General features: G+C 60.2%; 6 protein-coding genes and 1 non-coding gene across 11 annotated transcripts; 3 read left to right on the forward strand and 4 right to left on the reverse strand.

Moving 5' to 3' along the window:
• Positions 1-277: 277 nt before the first annotated feature.
• On the reverse strand, positions 278-349 carry TRNAM-CAU (transfer RNA methionine (anticodon CAU)). The gene has a single exon. It is a non-coding gene; the product is annotated as a tRNA-Met (tRNA).
• A 201-nt stretch (positions 350-550) lies between these two features.
• ILF2 (interleukin enhancer binding factor 2) lies at positions 551-5,553 on the forward strand. 2 transcript variants are annotated; one of them, XM_062631746.1, is made up of 14 exons: positions 551-645; positions 1,276-1,315; positions 1,750-1,794; positions 2,546-2,650; positions 2,890-2,967; positions 3,112-3,214; positions 3,294-3,359; positions 3,517-3,633; positions 3,750-3,828; positions 3,904-3,991; positions 4,072-4,133; positions 4,829-4,943; positions 5,016-5,106; positions 5,250-5,553. In XM_062631746.1, the coding sequence occupies exons 1-14, from the start codon at positions 641-643 to the stop codon at positions 5,408-5,410; spliced, it is 1,155 nt and encodes a 384-aa protein (XP_062487730.1). In that variant the 5' UTR covers positions 551-640; the 3' UTR covers positions 5,411-5,553. The 2 variants fall into 2 exon arrangements, with proteins under 2 accessions (XP_062487730.1, XP_062487729.1); XM_062631745.1 differs by having other exon boundaries at positions 565-645; positions 1,276-1,335; positions 1,752-1,794.
• A 37-nt stretch (positions 5,554-5,590) lies between these two features.
• Positions 5,591-7,000, reverse strand: SNAPIN (SNAP associated protein). The gene is made up of 4 exons (XM_062631747.1): positions 6,846-7,000; positions 6,545-6,591; positions 6,037-6,155; positions 5,591-5,934 (listed from the first exon to the last, which is right to left on the reverse strand). Exons 1-4 carry the CDS (start codon positions 6,974-6,976, stop codon positions 5,830-5,832), a joined length of 402 nt encoding a protein of 133 aa, XP_062487731.1. The 5' UTR covers positions 6,977-7,000; the 3' UTR covers positions 5,591-5,829.
• Positions 7,001-8,472: 1,472 nt separating this feature from the next.
• Positions 8,473-16,109, reverse strand: CHTOP (chromatin target of PRMT1). 2 transcript variants are annotated; one of them, XM_062631749.1, is made up of 6 exons: positions 15,951-16,109; positions 14,909-14,990; positions 13,282-13,435; positions 10,292-10,475; positions 10,034-10,171; positions 8,473-9,259 (listed from the first exon to the last, which is right to left on the reverse strand). In XM_062631749.1, the coding sequence occupies exons 2-6, from the start codon at positions 14,971-14,973 to the stop codon at positions 9,057-9,059; spliced, it is 744 nt and encodes a 247-aa protein (XP_062487733.1). In that variant the 5' UTR covers positions 14,974-14,990; positions 15,951-16,109; the 3' UTR covers positions 8,473-9,056. The 2 variants fall into 2 exon arrangements, with proteins under 2 accessions (XP_062487733.1, XP_062487732.1); XM_062631748.1 differs by having other exon boundaries at positions 10,292-10,478.
• A 2,441-nt stretch (positions 16,110-18,550) lies between these two features.
• On the reverse strand, positions 18,551-20,892 carry S100A1 (S100 calcium binding protein A1). 2 transcript variants are annotated; one of them, XM_062631759.1, is made up of 4 exons: positions 20,768-20,785; positions 19,239-19,311; positions 18,916-19,064; positions 18,551-18,815 (listed from the first exon to the last, which is right to left on the reverse strand). In XM_062631759.1, exons 3-4 carry the CDS (start codon positions 19,054-19,056, stop codon positions 18,672-18,674), a joined length of 285 nt encoding a protein of 94 aa, XP_062487743.1. In that variant the 5' UTR covers positions 19,057-19,064; positions 19,239-19,311; positions 20,768-20,785; the 3' UTR covers positions 18,551-18,671. The 2 variants fall into 2 exon arrangements, with proteins under 2 accessions (XP_062487743.1, XP_062487742.1); XM_062631758.1 differs by lacking the exon at positions 19,239-19,311 and having other exon boundaries at positions 20,768-20,892.
• Positions 20,893-22,899: 2,007 nt separating this feature from the next.
• Positions 22,900-24,264, forward strand: S100A13 (S100 calcium binding protein A13). The gene is made up of 2 exons (XM_062631754.1): positions 22,900-23,214; positions 24,085-24,264. Exons 1-2 carry the CDS (start codon positions 23,065-23,067, stop codon positions 24,217-24,219), a joined length of 285 nt encoding a protein of 94 aa, XP_062487738.1. The 5' UTR covers positions 22,900-23,064; the 3' UTR covers positions 24,220-24,264.
• Positions 24,209-27,356, forward strand: S100A14 (S100 calcium binding protein A14). Of its 2 annotated transcripts, none has more exons than XM_062631750.1 (4): positions 24,209-24,288; positions 25,137-25,237; positions 26,600-26,746; positions 26,857-27,356. In XM_062631750.1, exons 1-4 carry the CDS (start codon positions 24,219-24,221, stop codon positions 26,974-26,976), a joined length of 438 nt encoding a protein of 145 aa, XP_062487734.1. In that variant the 5' UTR covers positions 24,209-24,218; the 3' UTR covers positions 26,977-27,356. The 2 variants fall into 2 exon arrangements, with proteins under 2 accessions (XP_062487734.1, XP_062487735.1); XM_062631751.1 differs by lacking the exon at positions 24,209-24,288 and adding an exon at positions 24,364-24,938.
• Positions 27,357-27,653: the final 297 nt, after the last annotated feature.

Here is a 27,653-nt window from a genome sequence, read left to right on the forward strand (position 1 = left end):
GGAGCCGCCCCGTCGGGGTTCAATGGGGCTCGGGCACCCACGGGGAGGTGAGCGCGGGGCGGTGCTGCTCCGGTTCCCCCCCCCCCCGCCCCATCCCACCCCACCCCACCCCACCGGATGCGAGTTGGGGGTTTGGGGACACGGGGAGCGCGGCCTCCCCCCGACGCTCCCAACGCACCGTGCGCCCCATAAGTGTGCGATGGGGGGGGGTGTGAGAGGAGCGGCGGCAAAATGAATGTCATTAATTAAAGTGTTAATGAAGGGGAAAAAAAGAAGCTAGCAGAGGATGGTTTCGATCCATCGACCTCTGGGTTATGGGCCCAGCACGCTTCCGCTGCGCCACTCTGCTGCTGGCGCTCACCGGCGCTATCAGCGCTGTAAGTACCGACTCCGCTTTGCGCATGCGCACCACCCGCTGCTGTGTTACTGCCCATCGCGCGCCCTCCAGCGGCCACCCGCGCCATCACCGCTCTTGTTCCCCCCCCCACGCTTTGATCGACATCTGCTTGAGCCAATAGCGTGTCACCTCCGCGCTGGCAGTGGGCGGGCCTAAGCCTGCGTGAGCCAATAGGGGGAGAGGTTGTTGCGTGGTGCCGGCAGCGCAGAGCGGCGGGGTCTCATTGTTGGGCACGGCGGGATCATGAGGTGCGGGGACGGGAATGGGAATAGGAATGGGGATGGGATGGAATGGGAATGGGGACGGGAATGGGGATGGGATGGGAATGGGGACGGGAATGGGGATGGGGACGGGAATGGGGATGGTGATGGGATGGGAATGGGGACGGGAATGGGGATGGGGATGGGATGGGAATGGGGACTGGAATCAGAATGGGATGGGGGTGGGAATGGGGATGGGGACGGGAATGGGGATGGGATGGGGAAGGGATGAGGATAGAGATGGGAATGGGGATGGGATGGGAATGGGGACGGGAATGGGGAAGGGATGGGGATAGAGATGGGAATGGGGATAGGGATGGGGATGGGAATGGGGACGGGATGGGAATGGGTATGGAAATGGGGATGGGATGGGAATGGGGATAGCAATGGGATAGGGATGGGGATGGGATGAGAATGGGAATAGGATGGGGATGGGAATGGGGATAGGGATGGGATGGGGATGATGGGAATGGGGATGGAATGGGAATGGGATGAAAATGGGATAGGAATGGGGACAGGGATGGGAATAGGATGGGATGGGAATGGGGATGATGGGAATGGGATGGGGATGGGGGGGTCCCGGTCCCCGTTAACGCCGTTCCCTTCCCTCTCCCGCAGGGGCGACCGAGGCAGAGGCCGCGGCGGACGCTTTGGTTCCAGGGGAGGCCCTGGCAGTGGGCGAGTCTGGCTTCTGCTCTAGCGAGGGTGGCTCTTTAGCACGGCAGGACCTAGCGGGGGGGGCCCGCGGCCGCTGCGGCCGCGCTGTGGGGCGGCAGGAGCCGGGGATTGGGGGGGGGAACGGAGCTGGCAGCGTAGTGCAGGAGAACGATGAGGAGTAGAGCACCGATGGGGGGGGGGGGGTTGGAATGGAGCGGCCCCTCCGGGCCGGTGGGCACAGGGGAGCCCCGGTGCGCGGCCATTGCCCGTAGGCACCGGGGTGTGGGGCTGAGCTATGGATAGCGGGGCTCAGAAGAAGCCTTTCCCGTTTCTATAGGGCTTTTCCGGCGTCTCCGGGCTGGGCTGTGGGGTGGTTGGGATCCCCCCCTTCCCCATCAGAGGATAAAGTTGGTTCTTGTCTTCTTTTATCCCTTTAGGTTCCGGCCCTTTGTGCCGCACATCCCCTTTGATTTCTATGTCGTGAGTAAGCTGTGTGCAGGGGACAACTCGTGTAAAGCTGCATCCACACCCCCAGTGTGCTGGGGATGGTTTAGGGTAGCCGGAGGCAAGGAGCACACTGGAGATGCTGTTGGTTCCGTAACCAACCCCACGTAGATCGCCTTGTGCGGAGTCTTTGTGTTACCTGGGATGCAGTGGGGTAGCACCCACAGTCAGTGCTTCCAGTGAGGCTTTTCTGCCTCTCCCCACCCCAGGACCCCCAGCTCTTTGTCACCCAGACCCTGGAGCTGGGCCCATCGGGTGCTCTCCAGGCTCTTTGGGCTGTGTCAGTGGTGGAATCGCGCTGCATTGGGAGGAAGGGAGCTTAAAACTCCTCCTGGTCCAAGCGCCTGTGTCCAACGTGGCCTTGAGCACTGCCAGGGATGGGGCAGGCGCAGCTGCTCCGTTCACCCCATTCCAGTGTCCCATCACCCGCACCGGGAAGAGCTGCTTCCTCACAAGGAGCAGCAGCAACGTGCATGTACCCCCTTTAGACGAGGACCTGATTCCCTCCTCCCGCCCCACGTCTTCCCTTTAGGACCTGTGACATCCAGAGCAAACAGATGCATTGAATCATCCGTTCCAGGGACTGAAACCCCTCTCCCTAAACCCCTTCCTCGTTAGACCTGCCCTGCCTGCATGCTGGACAACGTGACAGTGTGGTTCTGAAGGCACCACAGTGTGGTCCAGGCTCTGGGGGCAGGATGGAGCTCATCCCTGCTCCCTTTTCCAGTGTGAAATGGCTTTTCCCCGCGTGAAGCCGGCCGCGGATGAGACCGCCTTCAGCGAGGCCCTGCTCAAGAGGAACCAGGACCTGGCTCCCACTGCTGCCGAACAGGTTCTGGGTCAGAGCCCTTTGGCTGCATGGGAGCAGGGGGTTAGGGAGCCCGGAGCGTGGGCTGCAGCGTGCTTCAGGGAGGGGCCCTGCAGGTGCTACGGGAGCAGAGGTCTGCGGGCAGTGGGGTTTCAGTGTGGGTCTCCATTACAGAGCAGGGCTGTGTGCGTGGTGCTGGGTGTTCTGAGGGGGGGGGACGGACAGAACTGACCCACCCCCCCTTCCATGCACTTCCTTTCCAGGCCTCCATCCTTTCCCTGGTGACCAAGATAAACAACGTGATCGACAACTTGATCGTGGCACCGGGGACGTTCGAAGTGGTGAGGCCAAAAGCAGGGGGGAGATGGGGGGGGTGTGTGTGTGTGTGGAATTCCATGTTCCTGCTCCCAAACCTGCCTCCGAGGGATGCTCGGATGTGGCCCGTGGGTTGCGTTTCCTCATGGTTGCTCTGCTCTTCCCCACAGCAAATTGAGGAGGTTCGTCAGGTGGGCTCCTACAAGAAGGGGACCATGACCACAGGCCACAACGTGGCCGATCTGGTGGTGATCCTCAAGATCTTACCCACCCGTGAGTGCTGGCCGCGTGTCCTCCTCCTGGCGCCAGCCTCAGCCCTGCTCTCACCCCTGCTCCTTCTCCTTCTTCCCAGTGGAAGCGGTGGCAGCCTTGGGGAACAAAGTTGTGGAGAGCCTGCGAGCTCAGGACCCTGGTGAAGGTGGGATGGGGCCTCTGTCCCTATGGGCTTGAGGGGGGCAACCACTGCAGCTCAAACCCCTTGAGCCCTGGTGCCCAGCTGGGGTATGTGCCCCCTTTGCTGGTGTCCTGTCCCCCCCCCAGCCCTTCCATGAGGAATTCTCCCTCTGTGTCCCCAGTCCTGACCATGCTGACCAACGAGACGGGCTTTGAGATCAGCTCGGCCGACGCCACGGTGAAGATCCTCATCACCACGGTGCCCCCCAACCTGCGCAAGCTGGACCCGGAGCTGCACCGTGAGGGCTCCCTGCTGCCCACGGGGGGGAACCCTTCCTGGGGCCCGGGGAGCTTCCCAAAGGCCCATCCCTGTGCTCCTTCCCGTTAAACCCAACCCTTTGTGCTGTACTTGCAGTGGACATCAAGGTGCTGCAGAGCGCCCTGGCTGCCATCAGGCACGCGCGCTGGTTCGAGGAGAACGCGTCGCAGTCCACGTGAGTTGGGGCCTCCAGTGGGAATTCCGCCCTGGAAGAGCCTCTCCTGAGCCGCCTTCCCGTTGTCTGCCCCAGGGTGAAGGTCCTGATCCGGCTGCTGAAGGACCTGAGGATTCGATTCCCCGGCTTCGAGCCCCTCACGCCCTGGATCCTGGACCTGCTGGTGAGCAGACGACGGGAATGCCGGCAGCGGCGTTCCCGGCCTCTCATCCCAACGCCCTCTTTGTGTGTTCACCTCTGCAGGGCCACTACGCTGTGATGAACAACCCCACCCGGCAGCCCCTGGCTCTCAACATCGCCTACAGGTCTGGGGCTGCTTCCTTCCCTCCTAGAAATCCCTGTTTTGAACACATCCAAGGAAAGCAGCAGCATCCCATAGCCTTGGAGGGACCTTTCCATGCTGGAATGGTCTCCTAACCTCAAACCATCTCATCCCATAGGCTTGAAGGGACCTTTCCATGCTGGAATGGTCTCACTCCGAACCTCAAACCATCTCATCCCATAGCCTTGAAGGGACCTTTCCATGCTGAACGGTCTCCAGACCTCAAACCATCTCATCCCATAGGCCTGAAGAGACCTTTCCATGCTGGAATGGTCTCCGAACCTCAAACCATCTCATCCCATAGCCTTGAAGGGACCTTTCCATGCTGGAATGGTCTCCAGACCTCAAACCACCTCATCCCATAGCCTTGAAGGGACCCTTCCATGCTGGAATGGTCTCCGAACCTCAAACCATCTCATCTGATGGGCTTGAAGGGACCTTTCCGTGCTGGAATGGTCTCCCTCCTAACCTCAGACCATCTCATCCCATAGGCCTGAAGGGACCTTTCCATGCTGGAATGGTCTCCTAACCTCAAACCATCTCATCTGATGGGCTTGAAGGGACCTTTCCATGCTGGAATGGTCTCCTAACCTCAAACCATCTCATCTGATGGGCTTGAAGGGACCTTTCCGTGCTGGAATGGTCTCCCTCCTAACCTCAGACCATCTCATCCCATAGGCGCTGCCTCCAGATCCTGGCTGCGGGGCTCTTCCTCCCCGGCTCCGTGGGCATCACGGATCCCTGTGAGAGTGGGAACTTCCGAGTCCACACGGTCATGACCCTGGAGCAGCAGGTGAGCTCCTGCCCTGCTGTGGGACGGGATCAGGACCCCTCCGGGCCCTGACCGGGCCCTCTTCCCCTGCAGGACATGGTGTGCTACACGGCGCAGACCCTCGTCCGCATCCTCTCCCATGGAGGCTACAGGAAAATCCTTGGCCAAGAGGGTGATGCCAGTTGTAAGTGGGGCTGGGGCCAACGCCTGGCACCGTGGGGGCTCTCACTGAGCTGCTGGGAAGCCTCCTGGAGCAACGGGAAGGCTTCCATGGGGCTGGGGTTTGGCTGTGCTGCTCCAAGCCCTCCCCTCGTGTTGGGTTTGCAGACCTGGCTTCGGAGATGTCCACGTGGGATGGGGTGATAGTGACGCCTTCCGAGAAGGCTTATGAGAAGCCTCCAGAGAAGAAAGAAGGGGAAGAGGAAGAAGAGAACCAGGAGGAACCTGCTGCAGGTGAGGAAGAGGAGAGCATGGAGACGCAGGAGTGAAGGTGCCCATGGAAAGCCTTGGGGGCTGCTGCAGTGCCCCAAGCAGAGGCTGTGCTAGAACCTGAGCAGAGGAACGAGCCCACGACCTCTCCCTTGGCTGTGTTTTTATAAGCTGCCCATTAAAACGTTTCCCCCCTTTTGGAGCACGTCCTGGTTGGTTCGAGTGCAAGACCCACGATGGGAAAGGGGCCGGGATGCAGTCGTCAGCCCATCAGCACCTCCTTTATTACAGCACCTCCAGCTCTGCCCAGCCAACTGTGGCTCTCCCCTGCTCCTCACCCTGGAGGCCATCTCCATGCCACAACCAAGGCGGGGTGGGGGGGGGATCCCTGCTCCCCTCCTGGCCCATTCCCATCATTGTCCTTTTGTGGGGCTCACACCCCCAGCAGCCCCCAGCTCGTGGGGCTCTGGGCACAGCCTCACTTGCCCGGCAGCCCCTGGGGGTAGGCCCCGGCCGCCTCCAGCATCGCTCTCCTCCGCACTGTCTCCTTGGCCACGCTGTGGTTGAGCCTCCGCAGCCGTTCCTGTGCCAGGGGAGGAGGAGGAGCAGCGGCAGCCGTCAGGATGGAGGGGATTGGAACCCCCGTTTGCTCCCCATTCCCCCCCATTGGGATGCCTGGGCTGACCTGAGCGTTCTGCAGGATGTTGTTGACCAGCACCACCCGGCGCCGGGCGTTCAGCAGCTTCTTCACGTAGGGGTCGAGGTCCAGGGCCACCTTCTGGTCCTCATTGATGCGGCAGAGCTCTGGGGAGAAGGGGGCAGAGGTGGGGGGGGGAGGGGGGGGGGGCATGTCTTGGGCATGCCCCCCATATCCTGGAAGTGATGCCCCCATATCTTGAAAGTGATCCCCCATGTCTTGGAGAAGCCCCCCATGTCTCGGAGGTGCCCCCCCACGTCTTCGAGGTGATCCCCCCCATGTCTTGGAGGAGGCCCCCATGTCTTGGAAGTGACCCCCATGTCTTGAAGGAGCCCCTCATGTCCTGGAGGTGCCCCACATGTCTTGGAGGTGCCCCCCCATGTCTTGAAGGTGATGTGTCCCCATGTCTCAGAGGTGCCCCCCATGTCTTGGAGGTGGTGCCCCCCATGTCTCGGAGGTGATCCCCATGTCTCAGAGAACGCCCCCCCAGTCTCACCAGTGGCCAGGCTGTCGATGTGCTCCCGCAGCTCCACCTGGCTCTCCCTGCGGAGGTCACAGCTCCATGCCCCACGGCCCGGACACCCCAAACCCATCCCTGCTCCCTCCACCGCGGACCCAGCGCCCCATTACCCCTCCCTCCAGCCCCGTGCCCACCCCAAACGCTCCCTGCGCTCCCCACAGCCCAGCCCCAAACCCCTATGTCCCCACGCAGCAGCCCCGAGCTCCCCTCAGGCCCCGTCTCCCCCCAGGCCCCGTCCGCCCCGGTTCCCCCCCGCCCCGTTCCGCCGCTCCCGGACCTGACGGCATGGACGTGCCCATCGAGCTGCCGCACCGCCGGGCGCAGGAACTGCAGCAGCCCCTCCGCGAACAGCTCCCGAGCCGCGGGGCCGGGGCCGGGGCCGGTGCTGGGGCTGCTGCCCGCCGCCATCACGGCCGGGTGAATGGCGTCCCCTCAGCGCTGGGCGGGAAAGGCCGCTTCCGCGGGGCATGATGGGAAATGTAGTCCGGAACGGGGTAAAGGGAACGGGTTCTGGCTGGAGCCGCGGGGCATGCTGGGAAGTGTAGTCCGCAAGGGAGAGCTGGAAGCCTATTGGTCTGCGGCGCAGGGGATGCTGGGTAATGTAGTCCGGAAGGGACAGAGGATGGAGGCTTTGGTCCGTGCCGCGGGGGATGCTGGGACATGTAGTCCGCAAGGGGGCGCGCGCGGAACTCGTCGGCGAAAACGCGCTGAGGGCGTTTTTGGGTTTATCGTTTTGGGGTTTTTTAATCGTTTTTTTTTGTTGGTTTTTTTTTTTTTCTATCGTTTTCGGCCGTTCTACACTCAAAGCTCAGCGCAGGAGCCCGGCCGCGGGGGGGGGTCAAGGTGAGGAGCTCCCGGTCCAGCAGCTGCAGAGCGTGGGGCAGCAGCACCCGGACCCAGCACGGGCTGAGCGAGCACCTGAGGGATCCCTTAACATGGACAGGGGGTTCTCTCCATCCCTTTAACATGGACATGGGGCTCCCTCCATCCCTGGGACCCTTTAACATGGACATGGGGCTCCCTCCATCCCTGGGACCCTTTAACATGGACATGGGGCCCCCTCCATCCCTTAAACATGGACATGGGGCTCCCTCCATCCCTGGGACCCTTTAACATGGACATGGGGCCCCCTCCATCCCTTAAACATGAACATGGGGCTCCCTCCATCCCTGGGATCCTTTAACATGGACATGGGGCTCCCTCCATCCCTGGGACCCTTTAACATGGACATGGGGCTCCCTCCATCCCTGGACCCCTTTACTATGGACATGAGGCTCCCTCCATCCCTTTAACAGGGACATGGGGCTCCCTCCATCCCTGGGACCCCCTAACAACGACATGGGGCTCCCTCCATCCCTGGACCCCTTTACTATGGACATGAGGCTCCCTCCATCCCTTTAACAGGGACATGGGGCTCCCTCCAACCCTGGGACCCCTTAACACGGACATGGGGCTCCCCCATCCCTTTAACTCACCTCCTCCAGCCGGCTCTGCCCACTCGGGGCCCCGCTCCCGCTGCATCTTCTCTGGCTGCCTGCAGCCCTGCCCGCGGTCCTGTCCCTGCTTCCCGGGACCCCCCGCTCAGGGCCCAACAATCCCCCTTTGCATGGAAAACAAGGAGCACAGAGTCCACAACCGCTTTGATAATGACTTTTCCTTTGTTAACAACAAACCAGAACTACAAGATTCCATGGGAACTGGAACGGTTCACATTATGGCTGAATCCAACGGGGTACAGACCCCTGCCTACACAGGCACAAGGGAGAACTGGGGAGAGGGGGTTATACCATAAAGGATGAACGTTGGACCCCATTGTTTTAGGGGCCCAACTCCTTTTCACCTTCCCTGCTGTCATTTGAACTTCCTGCTTCCAATTCCTTTCACCAGATACGGAAACCACCGGCTCCAACGCAACGGAAAGAAGCCAAACTTTAATCTAAAAACCATCGGAAAACCCAACTAAAGGAAGTCTGCAACCTGGGCAGTGCCCTGCCCGCAACGCTGGCTACCGACAACGAGAGGAAACGGTGGTGGTGAGGCAAAGCCTGGCGTGGGGAACGCCACAAGGAAACCTGCCCCGAGGGTTTGTCCTCCTGGGAAGAGGTTTTTGTTGCTTCAAGATGGGTTCAAATTGAGCCCTGGGTGTAAGCTCGGCCCTGCGGTGGCGTTTGGGGATGGGGGTGATCCCAAAATGCCACCACGGAGCTTAAAAAGAGGCACGGAACCGCAGGATCGTGTCACCAGCACCAATGCCAGCGGGTTCACGTTCGTGTTGGGGGGGGGGGGAAGAGGAAAAATAAAGATATAAAAACAACCCCAAAGGAAGAGGTTTTCATACAACAGAGAGTATCAAAAGGTGAAAGGAAGACACTAAAGCCCGGGCTGCTCCCTACGCCGGCGGCTCCTCCCGGCAGGACTCGGGCTTTTCCCATGTTTAGCTTTACGGGCACCACACACCAACTTCCACAAGGTCTCTGGGAAAGGCCCTTCAGTCGTTGGACTCGGGGTCTGTCTGAGCCATGTAAGCATCCAGCTCGGCGTCCAGGTGTCCTTTCGTCTTAGACATGTAGGCATCCAACTGGTTATCCAGCTGCTCCTTGGTCAGCGCCGGCCGCGCCGATCCTCTGCCTCGGCCCCGGCCTCTGCCGCGGCCTCCGAAGCCGCCCCGGCCCCGTCCGGCCATGCCACGACCTTGGTGGGACACAAGAGGATGGTTACAGCCAGCATGGGCTTTGGGAATGCAGGTGCCTGATCCCAGCTCCAACACTCACCCCCCCGTTGAGATTCCCAAGATTCCACACGCCTCTGGGTCAGCCTGAAGCTTTTGATGGCCAAGGAGCAGCAGCATCACCCCTTATAAGCCCATTTTGCCATGGAATCCGGAGTTTTTCAGCCTAACTCAAATGTGTCAGGCTGAAGTTGTGGAGGGATCAGCAGCTTCCTGGGTAACTGCTCCCACAAACACGGAGCCAATTCCACAGGATCATGAGAGCACATCTGGCTGAAACACGAACCACCACCCAGCACAGCTGTCTCGTTTCCTCCTGCTTCCCCCATCCCTGTGGTGAAGAGGGTTCACTTCCCCAAACTGATTCAGTTCCAGAGGCTGAATTTGAGTTTATTTTGCAGGGTTCAGACTTTCTCCTCTGCTCATTTCCCCCTGACTGATGGGTTTAAGAGCCTCGTGGTCTGCACAGGCCCTGCATCACGTCCTTCAGCACGAGGAGACGGAGCGGTCTTCCTCAACAGGAGTACCTGCTGCCTCCCCACTGTTCCAAGCCATGGGTACAACTTCAGCAGCCATGCCCAGAGCCCTCTGTGGACACAGTCAGGGAGCCCCAGTGGGTGTTTTGGGAATTAAATCCCTCATTTAGCACTATGCCATGCATGGATTCAGAGGGGTTGGGGGCTGCACCACAGGAGAAGGAATTACAGCTGTGTGTTATTACCCTTGTGAGCACCAACCTCTGCCTCCGAGTCCCCCGCGGCCCATCGCGCCTCGGCCCAGACCTCCTCTTCCAGGGCCACCACGGCCTCGAAGGCCACCTCTCCTGAGGCCCATCCTGGGGGATATCCCTCGTCCTCCACGCAGCAGGCTCTGACCTTTGAGAGGGAATTCCAACGGGAAAGCGATCAGTTTTCCGACAGAATCAGAGTCACGCTGTCCACAACATCCCTGGTGACAGCCCAGCAGCTCCAGTGCCACACGGATTGGGATCTGACCTCGGAGCGGAATCCCTCCTCGCAGCAGAGCTCTGGCTCCCCGGCCTCCACGCATGGCTCCCCGTGGCAAACCCCTCTGCCCCATGGACAATCCTCTTCCCCCCATGGCTCCGCGAGCGAGGGGCCCCGCTGGTCGGCCTAACCGGGCCTGGATGTTGCTTTTCCCGAGGCGTTGCTTCAAGCTCTTCTGGAATAAAAGATGTGTAAGAAAGGGGAGAAAAAGTCATGCAGCAATCGTGGACTTGCCCCACAACCAGCACAGTTGTCACCCATCAACACAACAGGGGTGATGCCCTGGTGTATCTCACTGTAAGGAAACCAGAGGGCTACCAGCTCTCTGCAATGGATGATCAAGCTTCAAAGGCAGTCAAATCTGGTCTGGGAGGGAGAACTGGTGCAGGGCAGAGAGCAAAGCCCTGTGTCTGTCCAGAGACAAGGAAGCACTTCGCTCTCTGCTTTCAGCAGTGCTGCTCAGGCCAAAGCCAAGCAGATCCTTCATCCTAAAGGCAGCCCAATGATCCCTTCTGCTGGGATAGTCCAAGCTGATCCCTACTGCACAAACCCAGCCTCCCTCCACGGAGCGAGTGACATCTGTGAGCCACACACCATGGATATCATTCCCTAACCCCATCCTGTTTCCATACAAAGCTAGGAAAAGCATCCACTTTTCTGTTTATACAAGCAGCAAACTATACTGAAGAGATTTACCCTCACCAGAGCAGCTGCAGAACAGTCATCACTGTGTGTTTGGCTTTTGAAGTGGGCTCTTCACCAGAATCCATTCCCTGGAGCTCCTGCTCCCAAATGCTCACACAGAAGGGCTGCAGACACGGCTCAACTCCTCACCAAGGTGGGCTTTACATCCCAGCTTAAGACAGTTTACATCCCAGTTTAGTCATATTCCCAACAGCCTAAACCAGGAGCCTCTCTCCTGCGCCCAGCCTCACCAGCAGGAAGGAAAGAGAAAGCATGTGTACGATCCACATCCAACTACTCCTTGATGTCACTTACCACCCGAGTTTAAAGTTAAGCTGCTGGACCTGGGGCTGAAACAGGCCCGAGAGGCTCAGCCCTTCTGCTCTGCCCCAGAGCACCTTGGTCTGCTCCAGCTACTAAACAAAGGCACGTCCAGAACCAGTCAGTACAAACGGGTTTGCATTAAAGACAGAACACGGGAGGTTTATTTAAGCACTCGTGCACTCAGCTGCAAACCACAGACCCAGGAATCGCACACCAAGTGCTCCACAGGAGCTCAGAATGGTCCCTTCGCAGAGCACTCACATCCCAGAGGATCAGAAATGCTCCTGGTGATAGCCTGCACTTGGGAAAATCCCATCGCCACATCAACTTCCAGAGCCCAGAGAGCAACACAACAGAATCCAGGCTCCGAAATACCCCCACGGCCCCCCTTTTATGTGCAGAAATCCATGGAAGTACATTTACGCTGAACACAGAAATCACAGGGGTTTAGGAGCTAAGCCAAAAGATCAGTTCTTCCCTGCTCCTTTGCAGCACTTCAGCACTAAGTTCACCCTTTAAATCCAGTTTCACTTATCACTTGTGAAATTCTTAGCTTTCCAAACATCCTGAAGCCGTTTCCAGAGCTGCTGTTTCCAGGCTCTGTGAGGCTGCCTGCCACCACAGCCTGCTCTTAACAACAGGAGCCTCAAGAGATCTTAAACAGGAGCTGCATTCCTCTTTATCAGAGTGAGCCCCCAACGGGGCAGGCTGAAGAATTCCAGCTATGTGGGGAGGCAGCTCAGCTGAGACATTTCCAAGGAGACACTCCCAAGGCTTCCTCCTCATGTGGGAGAGAATGTACAGAATTACATGGAACTAATGGTGCAGTCAAGTCATGCGATGCTGCTGCTTGAGCTCGCGGCAGAGCTGAGGCCCTACCCCACAGGCTTCCATTTCATAGGATCCCAGACTGGTCTGGGTTGAAGGGAGCTTAAAGCTCTTCCAGTCCCATCCAACCTGGCCTTGAGCACTGCCAGGGATGGGGCAGCCACAGCTTCTCTGGGCACCCTGTGCCAGCGCCTCAGCACCCTCCCAGGGAAGAGCTTCTGCCTAAGAGCTCATCTCAGTCTCCCCTCGGGCAGGTTAAGGCCATTCCCCTTGGCCTGGCCCTACAGGCCCTTGTCCAAAGCCCCTCTCCAGGTTTCCTGCAGCCCCTTTAGGCACTGGAGCTGCTCTAAGGTCTCCCCTTCAGGAGCCTTCTCTTCTCCAGGCTGACAGAGCCCAGCTCTCTCAGCCTGGCTCCAGAGCAGAGCTGCTCCAGCCCTCGCAGCAGCTCCAACACCCCACATCCTTTAATGCTGCGCCCTACACATCCTCTTTAAGCTTCTCTTACCAGCCACCCCTCCTGCCACTTCTTTCAGTCCAGAGTTAGGGAGAAACACACTCATTTCAGCAGGGAAATTAAGATCTAACAATTGTGCTCGGGTCTTCTGCTCTACTGCCAGAAAGCAACTGGAGGAACACAATCTGTAAGACTCAGCACCGAAAGGTGAAATGATAAATACTCTTTATCTAAGGAGAATTCAACCCTGTGCCTTAAATCCAGGCCTGCATTCTAGCGTTCAGCCCCACATCAGTTTGTTCCTCTGTTCCTCGCAGCCAGCTGCTATGAAGGGAGTGCACCAGGAGAGGATGGAGCTGGGGATGGGAGCAACCAGCCTCAACTGGCCAGTAAGTACTGGGAACAACCCACAGCAGTTGGAACTGCAGCTAGAGTGTGAGGCGAAGCGCTCGCAGATCCAGAAACCCAGACTGAGAACCACTGCTCTGAAAAAACAGAGAGGAGACATCAACAACCAGCACAAAACACCCCCAACGTGAACCACTGAGTCACAAAAGCATTACTTATCTAAAGGGAAAAGCGGCATCTCCTGCAAGGCCCTTCCAGGTCTCTCAGTTTGAGCATCCAAGGCCATTTTCCCCCATCCACGTGCTGCTGGCAGGCATCAGAACCCGTGGCCGTCTCTCACCTGTTTGAGCTTCAAAGCCGCCTGGACAGAAGGTCTGTTCTCCATCTGCTGGGCCAGTCTTCTGTTTCTGGCACTGGCTAGCTGCTGCTGCTGCTGCATGGTAGCCCGAATATTCACTGGCATCGGCTGTTTGTTCTTCAGCATGTTAGTAAAGCTTCAAGGTCGAATAAAACGGGTGTTTAAAGAAAGCTTTTATTACATACATTTATTGGCATTTCATGGTTCTCAAGACTGGATCTCCAGATCCCATGAACCTTACGTAAAGAGTGGTACTTAGGTCACGGCATATGGGATTAGGTATTCCTCGTTTTCCACAAGTGTGCAAGAACTGGAAACTCAGAAATGATGCTGCGTATTAATCGAGAAGTGAGAAAGCTTTAGGTTACTGAGGTTAGAAATGGCAGAAGGAATGACAACAAGCAAGAAGCAGAGATGGCCGTGACAGATGGGAGAGGACATCACAGGAACACAAAAGCAAAGGGAAATCTGACTGCAAAAGACAAAATTCACCCCCCAAGAGGGTTAAAAACTCAAGGCCAAAAGGCACCTTAACAAAAGACATCCCCCTAAGGACAGTCTGGTGGCCTCTGGTGCCCCATAGGAGCAATGCCACGACCCAAGCGTGGCTGCTCAGAGAAACACTTCACTTGGCAGTTTCTTTGGGGCACAAAGGATCTTCTCTTTAGGAGGATCCAGGAGCAGCAAGATGGCAAGCCTCCTTAGGAGCAGCCCATCTGCATCCTGCTGGGTGCTGGGGCTGGGAAACAACACTTAGAGATGGGGAATATGGCCTGAGCAAACCAAAACGGGCTAACAAGGCCTCCCCTGCCCTGCCCCTCATCTTGCCTAGGATAACTCTGAGCACCAGTTTGGCCTCTCCATCCATCTCCCTGCAGCACTTGCTAGAGCAGGGGCAACACAAACACGGCTCTATTTCCCCCTGGCTCCATGCTACCAACAAAAGATAATCCAAGAGTGGTTAGGAGGAAAGTGAAACAGAACTGCATTGCTGTTAGTGACCACTGTCGAACTGCACGAGCTCAACAGCATGGAAAACCAGAGGAATACTCAACAGAAGAAATAAAGGAATCGAGGCAAGAGAGAGAAAAAGAGATGGAGATGAAGCAAAGCATTTGCCTCTTACAAGGCCCAGAACGTTGTTAAAGGGCCTTTGGGCTTGTTCAGCGGCCCGCTGCCTGCCTCTTACAGGCCAGACCACATGCACGTGTGTCTGCCTTGGACAAAGCAGCAAGCCTCCTGCAGCTTGGGTAACATGCTACCGTGCTGCAGCGTCGCCTCTATCAATGTAAAACACACGTGGAAGAGAAAAGGGAGGGTGTGAGCTTTTCTCTCTCTCTTGGGTTATAACACATCCCACCACATTTACGTGTCGCAAGGGTTTCCTATTAAACCGCGACGGATCAAACCGCTCCGAAAACGCTCGCCCTTTAAACCTTGCGTGCCACCTTTGGCGTGGTTTAAGGCAGAGGTGCACAGCCATCGGCTTGCTTTAGTGAGCTTAAAAGAGGGCCGAAACCAGGCTGGGTGGGTTTGGTTTTTTTTTGTGGGCAGTGATAACTAAGGACAACGATTTCTTATGAGCTGAAGCTGCTGTTGGCTTCCTCACCGCTCGTTCAGAGACATCTTGGTGGTGCTCTTGAGCACGACCTTCGGCGCTGACTGTGCAGCCATCTTCAGCTCAAGAGAATCTGCAAGACAGGAGAGGCGGCCTCAACCAAACAGCACTGAGGATCTCCCACGGAACCCCCCCGAAATGACCGCATCCTGCCTGCCTCGAGGGGCAGAAACAACGACAGGTATTGCAGTAATGCGCTGGGTAGCACGAAACCCAGGATACAGCGGGCTTCACACATCCCCAAGTCAAACTTAACTCATCCTTACTAAGAAATGGGACCACTGGCAGGGGCAATGATGCAAAACCCACCCCCCCCCCCGCCACCAAACCAGCACCTCAATGCCTTCTTTAGGGCAGGCTCCAACGCACTGCCACGCTCCCTACGCTCCCAGCATCAGCAACAGGGAAAGGCCACCTTGGTTTAAGGCAGGTATCACCCCCTCCGCAAGAAAACCTCGACATTACATTACAGAAGTCCCAAATGGCTTAAACCCATTGAGGTTTCACCCTCTGAATGTGATTACAACCACCTGGGACAGATGTAAGCGGTAAACAGGGGGGGGTTAGGACCTAACGCTGCTCTAATGGGGCTCTCCACCACAGGAGCTGCCTATGAGCGCAGCACAGGGATTTAACGGGAGCTGCTCCCGATGCTCCAAGCCCCAGTGAGAAACCGCTTTCTTTACCGAGTTTTAGCACAGATCACATAGAAACGGAGCCAACAGGCAGCCGGAACCCGCTTTTTAACCAAAAAATGCGGTTTAAAAGCATTTTTTTTTTTTTCCCCTTCCTCAACAACGCAGAGGCAGGGGAGAAAGGTGAGGCCTGCCCTGGGCCGGCAACCGAGCCCTACAAGCCCCTGGCAACGGCAACGACAACGGCAACAGCCGCCATCCATGGAAGCAAGGCTCAACCTCCCCCCCTCACCCCCGGCACCGCCTCACCGCGCCCTGCGGCCTCCCGTTCGCAGCCGGTCCCCGTCCCGTCCCTCCCCGCCCCGCCGCAGCCCTCGGGCAGGACCGGACGCTCTCACCGAAGCCGACGGTCGCCAGGTCCCGGCAGCGGTGGCTGCGGGTGGCGCGGGGCAGACTCAGCGCCCTCCGCCCGCTCCCGCCGTGCTCGAACGGCCGCGACAAAATGGCGGCGGTACCACAGGAACAGCCCCCCCCCCGCCTTCTCCCTCCAGCGGCCAAAATGGCGGCCGCGGCGGCGCGCAAAGGGAAGGGGCGGAGTCAGGCGCGTCCCGACGGCCTCTGCTATTGGGTGGGCTGCGGTGACGTTGGGGTTTCCCGCGCGGCTATTGGTTGGTGACGGGAGGGGGTCCCTCGGGCGGGCGGGATAGGGATGGGGAGGGGATGGGGATGGGGATGGGATGAGATAGAAATGGGGATGGGATGGGATGGAGATGGGGATGAGATGGAAATGGGGATGGGATGAGATGAGATGGAATGGTCTGGGGATGGGATGGGGATGGGGATGGGGATTGGGATGGGGATGGGATGGGATGAGATGAGATGAGATAGAAATGGGGATGGGATGGAGATGGGATGGGATGAGATGAGATGAGATAGAAATGGGGATGGGATAGAGATGGGGATGGGATGGAGATGGGGATGAGATGGAAATGGGGATGGGATGAGATGAGATAGAAATGGGGATGGGATGGAGATGGGATGGGATGAGATGAGATGAGATAGAAATGGGGATGGGATAGAGATGGGGATGGGATGGGGATGGGGATGAGATGGAAATGGGGATGGGATGGGATGGAGATGGGGATGAGATGGAAATGGGGATGGGATGAGATGAGGTAGAATGGTCTGGGGATGGGATGGAGATGGGATGGGATGAGATGAGATGGAAATGGGGATGGGATGGAGATGGGGATGGGATGGGATGGAGATGGGGATGAGCTGGAAATGGGGATGGGATGAGATGAGATGGAATGGTCTGGGGATGGGATGGTAATGGGGATGGGATGATGAGATGATGAACTGAACTTAAAGCTTATCCAGCTCCAAAGCAGGGACCCCTTCCACTAGAGCAGGGTGCTCCAAGCCCCGTCCCACCTGGCCTTGAGCACTGCCAGGGATGGGGCATCCAAACCTTCCCCATCCAACCCATCCCAGTGTCCCACTGCCCTCCCAGGGAAGAGCTTCTGCCTAAGAGCTCATCTCAGTCTCCCCTCGGGCAGGTTAAAGCCATTCCCCTTGGCCTGGCCCTACAGGCCAAGCCCCTCTCCAGGTTCCTGCAGCCCCTTTAGGCACTGGAGCTGCTCTAAGGTCTCCCCTTCAGGAGCCTTCTCCTCTCCAGGCTGACTCAGCCCAGCTCCCTCACCCTGGCTGCAGAGCAGGGATGCTCCAGCCCTCACAGCACCTCCAACACCCCACATCCTCCCTCCCCTGCCCTACACATCCTTTTTAAGCCCCTCTTACCCCCCCCATCCCCTTTAAATGAGCCAAACCCTGCAGCGAGCAAGCGCACGAGCGGCTCTTCTGGGTATTAAAGTGGTTTCTACCCTCTTGCCCCCCTGCCTCTCCTCTAGCCCCAGAGAAGGGCACTGATTGCAGCAGGGCAATAAGGATGCAACCAGCGCGACCCACATCGCTTCCTTCCCATCCCATCCCATCCATCCCATCCCTTCCATCCCATCCACCCCATCCCATCCCTTCCCATCCCTTCCCGTCCCTTCCCGTCCCATCCCACCCCATCCCATCCCATCCCATCCACCCCATCCCTTCCCATCCCTTCCCGTCCCATCCCATCCCATCCACCCCATCCCACCCCATCCCATCCCTTCCCATCCCACCCCATCCCATCCATCCCATCCCGTCCTATTCATCCCATCCATCCCATCCTATTTATCCCTTCCCATCTCATCCCATCCATCCCATCCCACCCCATCCCATCCCTTCCATCCCTTCCCATCCCATCCCATCCCTTCCATCCCTTCCATCCCATCCCACCCCATCCCATCCCTTCCATCCCTTCCCATCCCATCCCATCCCACCCCATCCCTTCCATCCCATCCCACCCACCCCATCCCATCCCTTCCCATCCCATCCCACTCCATCCCATCCATCCCATCCCATCCCATCCCTTCCATCCCTTCCATCCCTTCCATCCCATCCCACCCCATCCCATCCCTTCCATCCCTTCCCATCCCATCCCACCCCATCCCTTCCATCCCACCCCATCCCACGGCCGGGATTGCCCCACGGGGACCCGACGCCGTCCCCGCTACCCCCCCCCCCCCCCCAACCCCGGGAGCTCCGCAGCGGGCCCGGCCCCAGCCGCGGCAGGCGATGGCGCTGCCGGCCCTGCGCGGGGCTCAGCGCGGGGGCCGCTGGCTCCGCTCCCGCTGGGCGAGCCGATAAGAACCGGTTCCTCCAGCCCCGTGGGGCGCAGGGCCCGGGACGTGCCACAGCCTGTGGGGGCCCCCCCATCCCGGACCCTCAGAGCCCCGTATTCCCCCCCCCCCCCCCGCTATGTCCTGCACCCCAATGGGTGAGACCCTATGGGGCAGGGTGCGATGGAGGGAGCACGCTGCCCTCAGACCCAGGGTGGCTTTTTCCCTATGGCTTAGGAGAGGGAATGCTCCCGGTATCCCCAAGGAAGGGGACAGCCTTGGAAGCTGGGTCGGTGCCTTTATTATGGAGCTGGATGCCAAGGGGATGCTGCGGGCTGGGAAGCGGAGGGGGAGAGCTGGGGAAGGGCTGCTCTGTGCTTCGGGGGTGCTCGGCCGGGATGGGGGTCAGGCGTTCTCCCAGAAGAAGGTGTTACAGGCCACGGTGAGGGCGGCCACCAGGACCACGTATTCCTGGAAGTCCACTTCCCCATCGCCGTTCTCATCCAGGTCCTGCATGATCTTCTCCACGGCACCCGTGTCCTTCTGGGTCTGTGTTTGGGGGAGGGTGTGTGACAGCGTCAGCATTGGATACCCCATAGCATGGAAAGGAAAACGGGGACCCCCCCCCTGCATCCCATCGCATCCCTACCTCCAGGAAGCAGCCCAGCTCGCTCTGCAGCAGCTCCTTCAGCTCCTTCTTGCTCAGCTTGTACTTGTCCCCCTCTTTGCCCGAGTAGTGATGGAAGACGTTGATGAGCGTCTCCATGGCCCCTTCCAGCTGCGATGCCATGATTCCGGCTGCGGGGAAGCACCCACTGGGTTACGGGGGGCACCCACCAGCTTCCCCCTTTAGCATAAGGAGCATCCCTCGATCGCATCCGCTTTGGCCTTCACTATAGGGCAGAGCTGGCTATGGGGGGGGGGGTGTCTGCACCTCCTCTCCTTGCATCCCACCCATGGACCTGGGCTCACCTGAGCTCTGCGCTGCTCCGAGTGCTCCAGGCTGGGCTAAGCGGGGCCGTTAAATAAGCTCCAGGCCCCCTCCCTGCGGGAGGATCCGATACCGGGGCTGGACAGTCCGGCTGGCACCGCCGGGCCCCCCTCGCGGGGGCCGGGATACGGGGAGCCCGCATCCATGGTACCCCGGGGCCTTGATCACCCCACACCGGTCCAGGGTGGTGGAGAGGAGCGCGTCCAGCCCCATCAGTGCTTATGGGATGGGGATGCTGAGTTACTTTGGGGGGTGTTTGGGTCTCGCTTCCACCTTCGCCATGGATGTGCCCTGTGGGTCATAGGATCGTGGAATCGTGGGAATGGCTTGGAAGGGAGCTTAAAGCACACCTAAAACCATGGAATGGTTTCCTGGAAGGACCTGGCCTTGGATGCCCCAGCGCCGGTGGGATCCCGGCATCCCCCATCACTCAGCACCGCACTGCCGGCTCCATCCCTTCCCTCCTCCCGCCGCCCGGCCGCTGGGATCCGGTGTCCTCAGCGGTGCAATGGGAGCCGATGGAGCCGGGGGGAGCCCGGGGGGGGCTATCGGGTGACCCGCACACAGAGGAGCCTCTTGTGAAGCGAACAAGAGCTCCCCAATCCCAGCCCCGAGGTTGCCGCAGCAACGGCTCCGCCGGGAAACCGGATTCCCCATCGCAGGCGCTGATAATCCCGGCTCTCGTTACGGAGCGGGAATGCGGAGCCCCCAACCTCGGGATCACCCCCCCCCCCCCCCCCCCTTTCCTTTGGGAGCTGCCCCGTGTGGCTTTTCGCAAGAGCCGGGTGGTGCCAGGCTCTTTATCCCGGATTCCAGCCCTAATTTGGGGCTAATTATATCCTGCTCCCTCCTTTGCCAGCTCCTGCGCTTCCTGTGCTTGGGAAACGCTGTGTCCCTGCCTTGGGACCCCAAAAGGAGCCTGAGGACCCCCTGTGGCACCCGGTGCATGGGGGGGGGGCTGGAGGGGTTGGGGTGATGGGGAGGGTCTTGGTGGGGGGGGTCTTGTCCTGTGCATGGAGCAGTTGAGTTGGGAAGGGGGGGCCCTGCCTGGTGTGTATGTAGGGTTCTGGATGGAATTGGGGTCCTGGATGGAATTAGGGGTCCCAGATGGAAGTGAGGGTCCTGGCTGGAATTGGGGGTCCTGGCTGGAAATAGGGGTCCTGGCTGGAATTGGGGTCCCAGATGGAAGTAGGATCCCAAATAGAAGTGAGGGTCCTGGCTGGAATTGGGGTCCCAGATGGAAGTAGGATCCCAAATAGAAGTGAGGTTCCTGGCTGGAATTGGGGTCCCAGATGGAAATGGGGGTCCCAGACCGAGCTGGGGGTCCCAGATGGAAGCTCGGGTCCTGGATGGAAGCTCCGGAGCCGCTTCCCAGCAGGACACAGCTCCCAGGCTGGCTTTGGCAGGGACGGGGGGAACCCTGGGGCCGGGGATCCCCATGGAAAACCGGCTCCAGGGCCTGGAATAGGCTTTTCCAGGGGGAAGCAGGGCAGGACCCGGTGGCACTCACTTGGCCGTGTCCCGTCCCCGGTGCGGCGGCCGCGGGCAGGATCCGGCCACCCCTTCCCGGAAGCCTGATCCCAATTGGGACGCAGCTGCCCATGACGGGAATGGGCATCGCCGTTGGGTCCTGAGCTTAAATATAGCCCCGGTCCGGGTGTGTGCAGTGGCACGGGGCCACCATGGGCTGAGTGTCCGACCCTGGCTCCCATCCATCCCCAGCCCTGGCCGGAGAGCAGGATTGGGCCAGGCTATTGCCAAGCACGGGCGCCAGGGGCCATGGCTGCGGGATGGAGGGGCCATGGTCCTGCTCCCGGCGGTGCTGGCAATGGGATGAGCGGAGCCGGCGCGGCCGCCCCGGCGCATCCCCAGGACAAGCTCTTACCAAACCGGGAGCAGCGAGGGCCGGGCCAGGAGGTTTACACACAGCTCGGAACAGGTTTCAGCCACTGCTCCACTTGCACCCAGTTCAACCGGTTGCTCCAGTTGCTGGGGCCGGGGCTGGGTTGATCTTGGTTTTCCAGCCCATTGCCGGAGCAGGGAAGAGGCTTTTCCATGCCTGGGGTTTGGAGCTGCTGTGGCAATGAGGGGGGGGGGTCATGATGGCACGGAGCATCCCTCAAATCAGTGCCGTGCAGTGATTCCTGATAGCTGGGGGGGAACACGGACACGCACAGGGGTTGGGATCCAATGGGACAATGCATGGGGACAGGGATGCGCCTGCATCCCGAGCTCTCATCCCAACACAGAGGCTCCTGGCAGTACCAGATCCCTATGGATGGGTCACTGTGCCCTGGCCGTGGGGACAGCCCTGAGGAGGGATCCCCACTTCAAGCCTGTGACTTGGCCGCATCCTGTTGCGGGGCTGCTGCAGCTCCTTGCCCCATCCTGGCACCCCGAATTCCAGAGGCAGGGAGTCACGGGCCCGCCTGGCTCTTGGGGCCGGTGATTCACCCCAATTGTCCCCGTCCCTGACTCACCCCGGAGCTTTCCCAAGCCACCATCCCTGTCCCCTGACGTGGGGCGCAGCGGAAGTCCCGTCCCCATGGCCCCCATCATCCCGGGAAGGGGATGGACCGGATGGGGCTGCAGGAAGCCAATTCCTGCCCCGTGAGCTGGTGTGACGGCTGCGGGGTGGGGACCGGGCCACCCATCCCCATCCCTATGGAGAGGGGCAGGGAGTGGGTCAGGGCTCAGCAGTGCCAGGGACCTCTGTGGGTCCCCAGAACACTGCTGGGGCGGGATCCCCTTCCCATGCGCTCTGCTGGCGGTGCTGGCATGGAGATGGGGATATCCCCATGGATACGCTCCCCATGGCATGCAGGGAATCCGGGATGCCTCTGCCATGCTCTGTGCAGAGATGAGACCCCCCCCGCGTTGGCCAGATCCAAGGAGCAGCCCCGGGACATGGGATGTGGCCGTGGGAACCGCGGTGCCATGGTTTGGAGCTGCTGCGTATCCCGGCTGGAAGCGTGCCAGCGCTGCCATGTTATAAATACCCCATGATTAAAGGGGAAAGGCTCGATCCAACCCCCTCATTAATGCGGATTAATTAATTTCCACAAAGCCCACTGTTAATAGGGGTGATGCCAGTGGGTGGCTGAGTCACAACTCTCACTCCGTGCTGGTCCCCACCGCGGGATCACAGCCTGGGATGAGCCACCGGGAATGGCAGGACATGAGCAGGGTGCTGGGGGCCTCACAGGATGAACCCCCTGGGATGCTCAATCCCTATGGGATGCTTGAGCCTGGGGGATGCTGGTGCGAACCCGCTGTGTCCCCTCATGTCCCTCTGCATCCTGGTCCCATCCTGGCGCATCCCAGCAGTGCCGTGGAGCCCGGGGTACGTTCACATCACACTGAGCTTGATCCCTTGCCCACAACGGGGAGGGAGCAGAGGAGGACGTGGGTGCGTCCGGGCAGCGTCGGTGCCTCCGTCCATCCGGCTGCAACAGGAAACCTTATTCCTGAGGCACAGAGAGGGGGAAACACGGGTCTAAAACCTCCCATAGGGCCTAAAACATCCCTGGGGCGGGGGGGGGGGGGTGTTGAGAGCTTCTCTGCCTGCAAGAGCCAGGGGTAAGTAGGGAATTCCTGCAGGGAATCGCACTGAGCACTGCGTTTGCAGCAGGAAACCTCCGCTGTGTCCCCATCCCTTTCCTGCCATGCCCCCATCGCACGGGAACACTAAAGGGCTGTGGTCCCCCCCTGCGCCCTGGGCTGGGGAAGGGGAGTGGGGTCCCCATCTCCTCATGCATCACATCCGTGCCCCCGACCCCTCTCAGCCCCGTGCCGCCGCCGTGCCCCATGGCCACGGAGCTGACCGAGCTGGAGCTGGCCATTGAGAAGCTGGTGACCGCGTTCCTGGACCATGCGGGGCAGGAGGGCAGGAAGGGCTCCCTGACCCCCAGCGAGTTCAGGGCCCTGGTGCAGCTCCAGCTGCCCAACCTGATGAAGGTGAGGAGAGGGGCAGGGTCTGTGGGGCAGTGGGGGGGGGGGGGGGTGTGGGTGGGGTTTGGAGCTGGGGCCTGCTCTGGTACCCTGGGATTTGTGAGCAAGAGCAAGTCGCAGCTCCTGCACCCCCCATCCTCATCCCGGTGCCCATCCCCTTCCCATCCCTTCCCCATCCACATCCCCACTTGCATCCAATCTCCATCCCCATACCCAGCCATCACCAACCCTTCCCCGTCTCCATCCCCATGCCATCCCCATCCTCATCTCCATCCCATCCTCATATCCATCCCATCCCCATCCTCATCCTCATCCCATCCCCATCCCATCCCCATCCTCATATCCATCCCATCCCCATCCTCATCCCCATCCTCATATCCATCCCATCCCCATCCTCATCCCCATCCCATCCCTATCCTCACATCTATCCCATCCCTATCCCCATCCCATCCCCATCCTCATATCCATCCCATCCCCATCCTCATCTCCACCCCATCCCCATCCTCATCCTCATCCCATCCCCATCCCCATCCCATTCCCATCCTCATATCCATCCCATCCCCATCCCCATCCCATCCCCATCCTCATATCCATCCCATCCCCATCCCCATCCCTATTCCATCCCCATCCCCATCCCATCCCCATCCCCACATCCATCCCATCCCTATCCTCATCTGCATCCCATTCCCATCTCCATCCCCATCCTGTCCCCATCTCCGTTCCATCCCCGTCCCCACCCCCATCCTCATTCCATCCCTTTTCCCTTCTTTCCCCTTCCCCATTCCTTCCCCTTTCTCTTCCCCATTCCTTTCCCACCCCCATTCCCATCCTGCTGGGCACCAGGACACAGCCGAGCCTCCCCTGTCCTCCCTGCAGGAGGTCCCCTCCCTGGAGGAGAAGATGCAGGAGCTGGATGTGAACCAGGACGGGGAGCTGAAGTTCAGCGAGTACTGGCGGCTCATGGGGGAGCTGGCGAAGGCCATAAGGAGGGAGAAAGCCGGGAAGAAGTGATGGGAATCTCCTCCAGCACCGAGCTAATAAAGGAGGATCCCCTGAGCCTGAGCATCGCTGCTGTTCTTAGTGAGGGGCTTTGATTCGGGCGACCCCACCTGCATCCCCCCATCACCACCACGCTGTGCGGGCTGGGGCTCACCCTGCTCTTGTGGTGACGGGGCCCTTCCCAAACCACCCTCTGCCCCCCACAGACACCTTCCTGCTCAGTGCAACCCCGACGGGTGGCAGGGATGTGGGGCTGGCGAGGAGCTCAGGACCATCTCCAGCAGCGCTGCCGCCGCCGCGGTGCCCGCGGTGGCCTTGGCACCTCCACGGCATCAGCGCTCCTCATCTTGGGCAGCGTTGGTGGGAGAAGCATCTCCCAGCGCCCCAAACCGAGCTGCCATTCCCAGCATCCAGCTCCCAAACCCTGGCATTGCCGGGAATCCCTAAACCCCCCTCCACGGGGGTACCCGGCGGCTGTTCCCACGCGGTGCCGCGCGGCTCCGACCATCCCGGCTTTGCCTTTGGAACCGTCCCGGCTTTGCCTTTGGAACCATCCCTGTGGCCGGGAAAGGAGGCGTTTCCCAGCCCCACGCTGGCTCGGGGCCAGGCTCTGGGATAAGGCCTTGCCCCACACCGCAGCCGGAGCGCAGGGAGCTCCCACTCACACCTCCCCTGGTATAAAACCCCTGCGCGCCGCAGCCCGCGCACACCCGGCGCAGCCCCAGGAGCAGGTGAGTGACCCAGCACCGCCATAGGGGTGAAGGGGAGGGGGGGTCCCAGCAGCACCCATCCTGCTCCCATTGGCTTTGCCATGACTTGTTCCCGCTGGGACGTGTCCCGGCAGCTCACCGCATCCTTGCGCTGCGCTGAAGGAGGGGAATCTTCGCCCCCTCACCAAGCCCATTGCTGAGCCTGGCTTTCTCCTGCAGCTCCCCGTTGGAGAGGACAGCCCAGCACCGCTGCCAGCGAGGACCCGCAGACCCCGTGCGGAGCAGCAATGGGCCAGTGCAACTGCCGCAAGAAGCGCAAGGTCCATGAGCGATGCTGTTGTTGGCAATGGGAGGGCCGGGACCCCCGTTGGGATGCGGGGCGCAGGGCCCCATCCCTGGGAATGGGGGGGACTCGGAGCATCACGGCCCCGTCCTGGAGGCAGACTCCGGTAGAGGAGCCAAGGGGCTGCTTTGGGCTCGGAGCCGCTTGAAAGCCCAGGGAAGCAGGCAGCTCCCATGGATTTGCCTTCGGGAGCCGTGCTTGCTCCTTGCGACTGCTCTGAGGATGCCCCCTGGCACAAAGGCTCCTGTTTTCCTCAGCTCTCAACCAAGGGGCTGCCCTCCTCTTGCACCCCCTTGGCACCTGAGCAGGATTTGGCCGGGGCTGAGGCTCTGAAGATCGCTGCCTGCTTCCTAATGGGCTTTGCCTGCTGTGGTTTGAGAGCGTCGCAAGGGGAAACCGCAGATGCCGAGTGAATCACCGCCGTTTCCCTCCCGACACGGCTTTACCCATTGAGTGCATGGGGATGCTGAGCGCACGGGGCTCTGCCCCCCTCAAAACCTGCTTGGGAAAGGGGAGGTGGTGGTGGTGGGGGGGTTGTTCTGCAACCCCAATGGGGCTCCTGCTGCCTCCGAGCCCCAGCCCGGCACTGACTCATTGCCTCCATCCACCGCTTGTGCAAAGGAGAGGAAGAACCAGTCCGGACGGCAGCGGCGGCCCCCGCGCGCTCTGGGTGTTGACGCCGGGGTGGCTGAGCCTCGCTGGCCCCGGGCAAGGAGAAGCCCGGGCAAGCAGAGGCAGGGGGGTGACAACGCGGCAGGGATGTGGGGCACAGCAAGGTGGAGGGGTACGGGAGCTCCAAGGCAGGGGGGCTGAGGCTGGGCAGAGCTTGTACGGAGGGATGCGACATCTGGATGGGAGGGATTCACATCTGTATAATGGGGTTTCGCATCTGGATGGGAGGGTTTCACATCTGTATAATGGGGCTTCAGATCTCTACGGTGGGGTTTCACATCTGGATGGTGGCGTTTCATATCTGGACGGTGGGGTTTCACATCTGGATGGAGTGGTCTGGCATTGGTATGGAGGGGTCTTGGATCCATACGGAGGGGTCTCACATCTGGATGGAGAGCTCTGGAGTCAGGACGGAGTGGTCTTGCAGCTGTGTAGGCTGGTCTCGGGCCAGTACGGAGGGGTATCACATCTGGATGGAGTGGTCTTGCAGCTGTATGGGGGACTCGCATCTGTGCAGTGAGGCCTTACAGTAAGAGGGGGTCTCACATCTGTGCTGAAGGGGATCGTGTTGATAAGGGGGCTCATGGCGTTGTTTAGGGGTAGAACATCTGGCACATCTGCTCGGAGCCTTCCGCCCGTCTGAGCCTTCCCTCTTTTCCCTGCTCAGGACTGCCAGGAGCTCACCGACGTGGAGCGCGCCATCGAGACCGTCATCAACCAGTTCCATTGCTACGCCGTGAAGGGGCAGAAGGAATACCTGACCCCCAACGAGATGCAGGAGCTCGTGGTGCAGAAGCTGCCCCACTTGGGGAAGGTGAGATCAGAGCCTCGGGGTGGGCAGGGTAAGGGGGCCACGGGCTGCCTGCGGGACCCCACAGCTCCATCACCCCAATGCTTTCTTCCCCCCTCCTCATCCCGCTGCAGTGTGTTGGACCACTGGAAGAGAAGATCGAATGCATGGGAGACCCTGATGAAGCCAAGCTGGAGTTTGGAGAGTACTGGGACATGATGGGGGATGCGGCCAAGGGCTGCCGGAGGAAGTAGAAGGGCGGCGGGGGGACGGGAAGGCGCCCGAGGCCTCAGGCTCTGCACCGTGGGTGCATGCAAGAGGCTGCTGGTCCCGGTGGGATGCGCTTGGGAATGCACAACGCTGCTCATCTCCTCCCCGCATCCCTGCCCGGGGCAGAGGGATCCCCCTCGCCGGCTCCCTTCCTGCCCTCTCCTTCCCGTCAGGACACCTCCCTTCCCATCCCCAGCAAGGGTGTGGTAAAGGGGGTTCCTGGCTCCAGCTCCGGAGCCGCCTTTCTCCGTCCTTTGCTCCAGAGCCTTTATCCCAGGGGTTATCCCACCTCCGGCCCTGAAAAGCCTCTGGTTGCAGGTCCCCCAGCCCCGGAGCAGCGCAGCGAGAGGGACTCGGCTCCTTTCCCCCTTCCTCCCCCCCCTTCCCCCCCCCCCCCCAAATCCCTTGGATGTTTGGGCTCGTCCCCCTGCCACTGATGGGACCCCCTGTGCCTTGTGCTTCGAGCACCTCCGGGGTATCCCAGGCTCCGGGGCCAGCACCAGTGTCTCCATGCCTGGCCTGGGTCTTATTCCCTGCTCTTCCCGCAGTGCAGGGACCGTGGTGCCTTGCTCCTGGCCAGGTTTCGGGGGTGCTAAGCCAGGGGGGTACCGTGGTGCTCCCCCATTTGCCCCTCTCCAGGGATGCTGGCCCCTGGCTGGGC

This window comes from Pezoporus occidentalis, unplaced genomic scaffold, assembly GCF_034315485.1.
Source record: "Pezoporus occidentalis ecotype Australia unplaced genomic scaffold, CSIRO_AGI_Poc_V1 ctg373, whole genome shotgun sequence".
Classification (NCBI taxonomy): domain Eukaryota; kingdom Metazoa; phylum Chordata; class Aves; order Psittaciformes; family Psittacidae; genus Pezoporus; species Pezoporus occidentalis.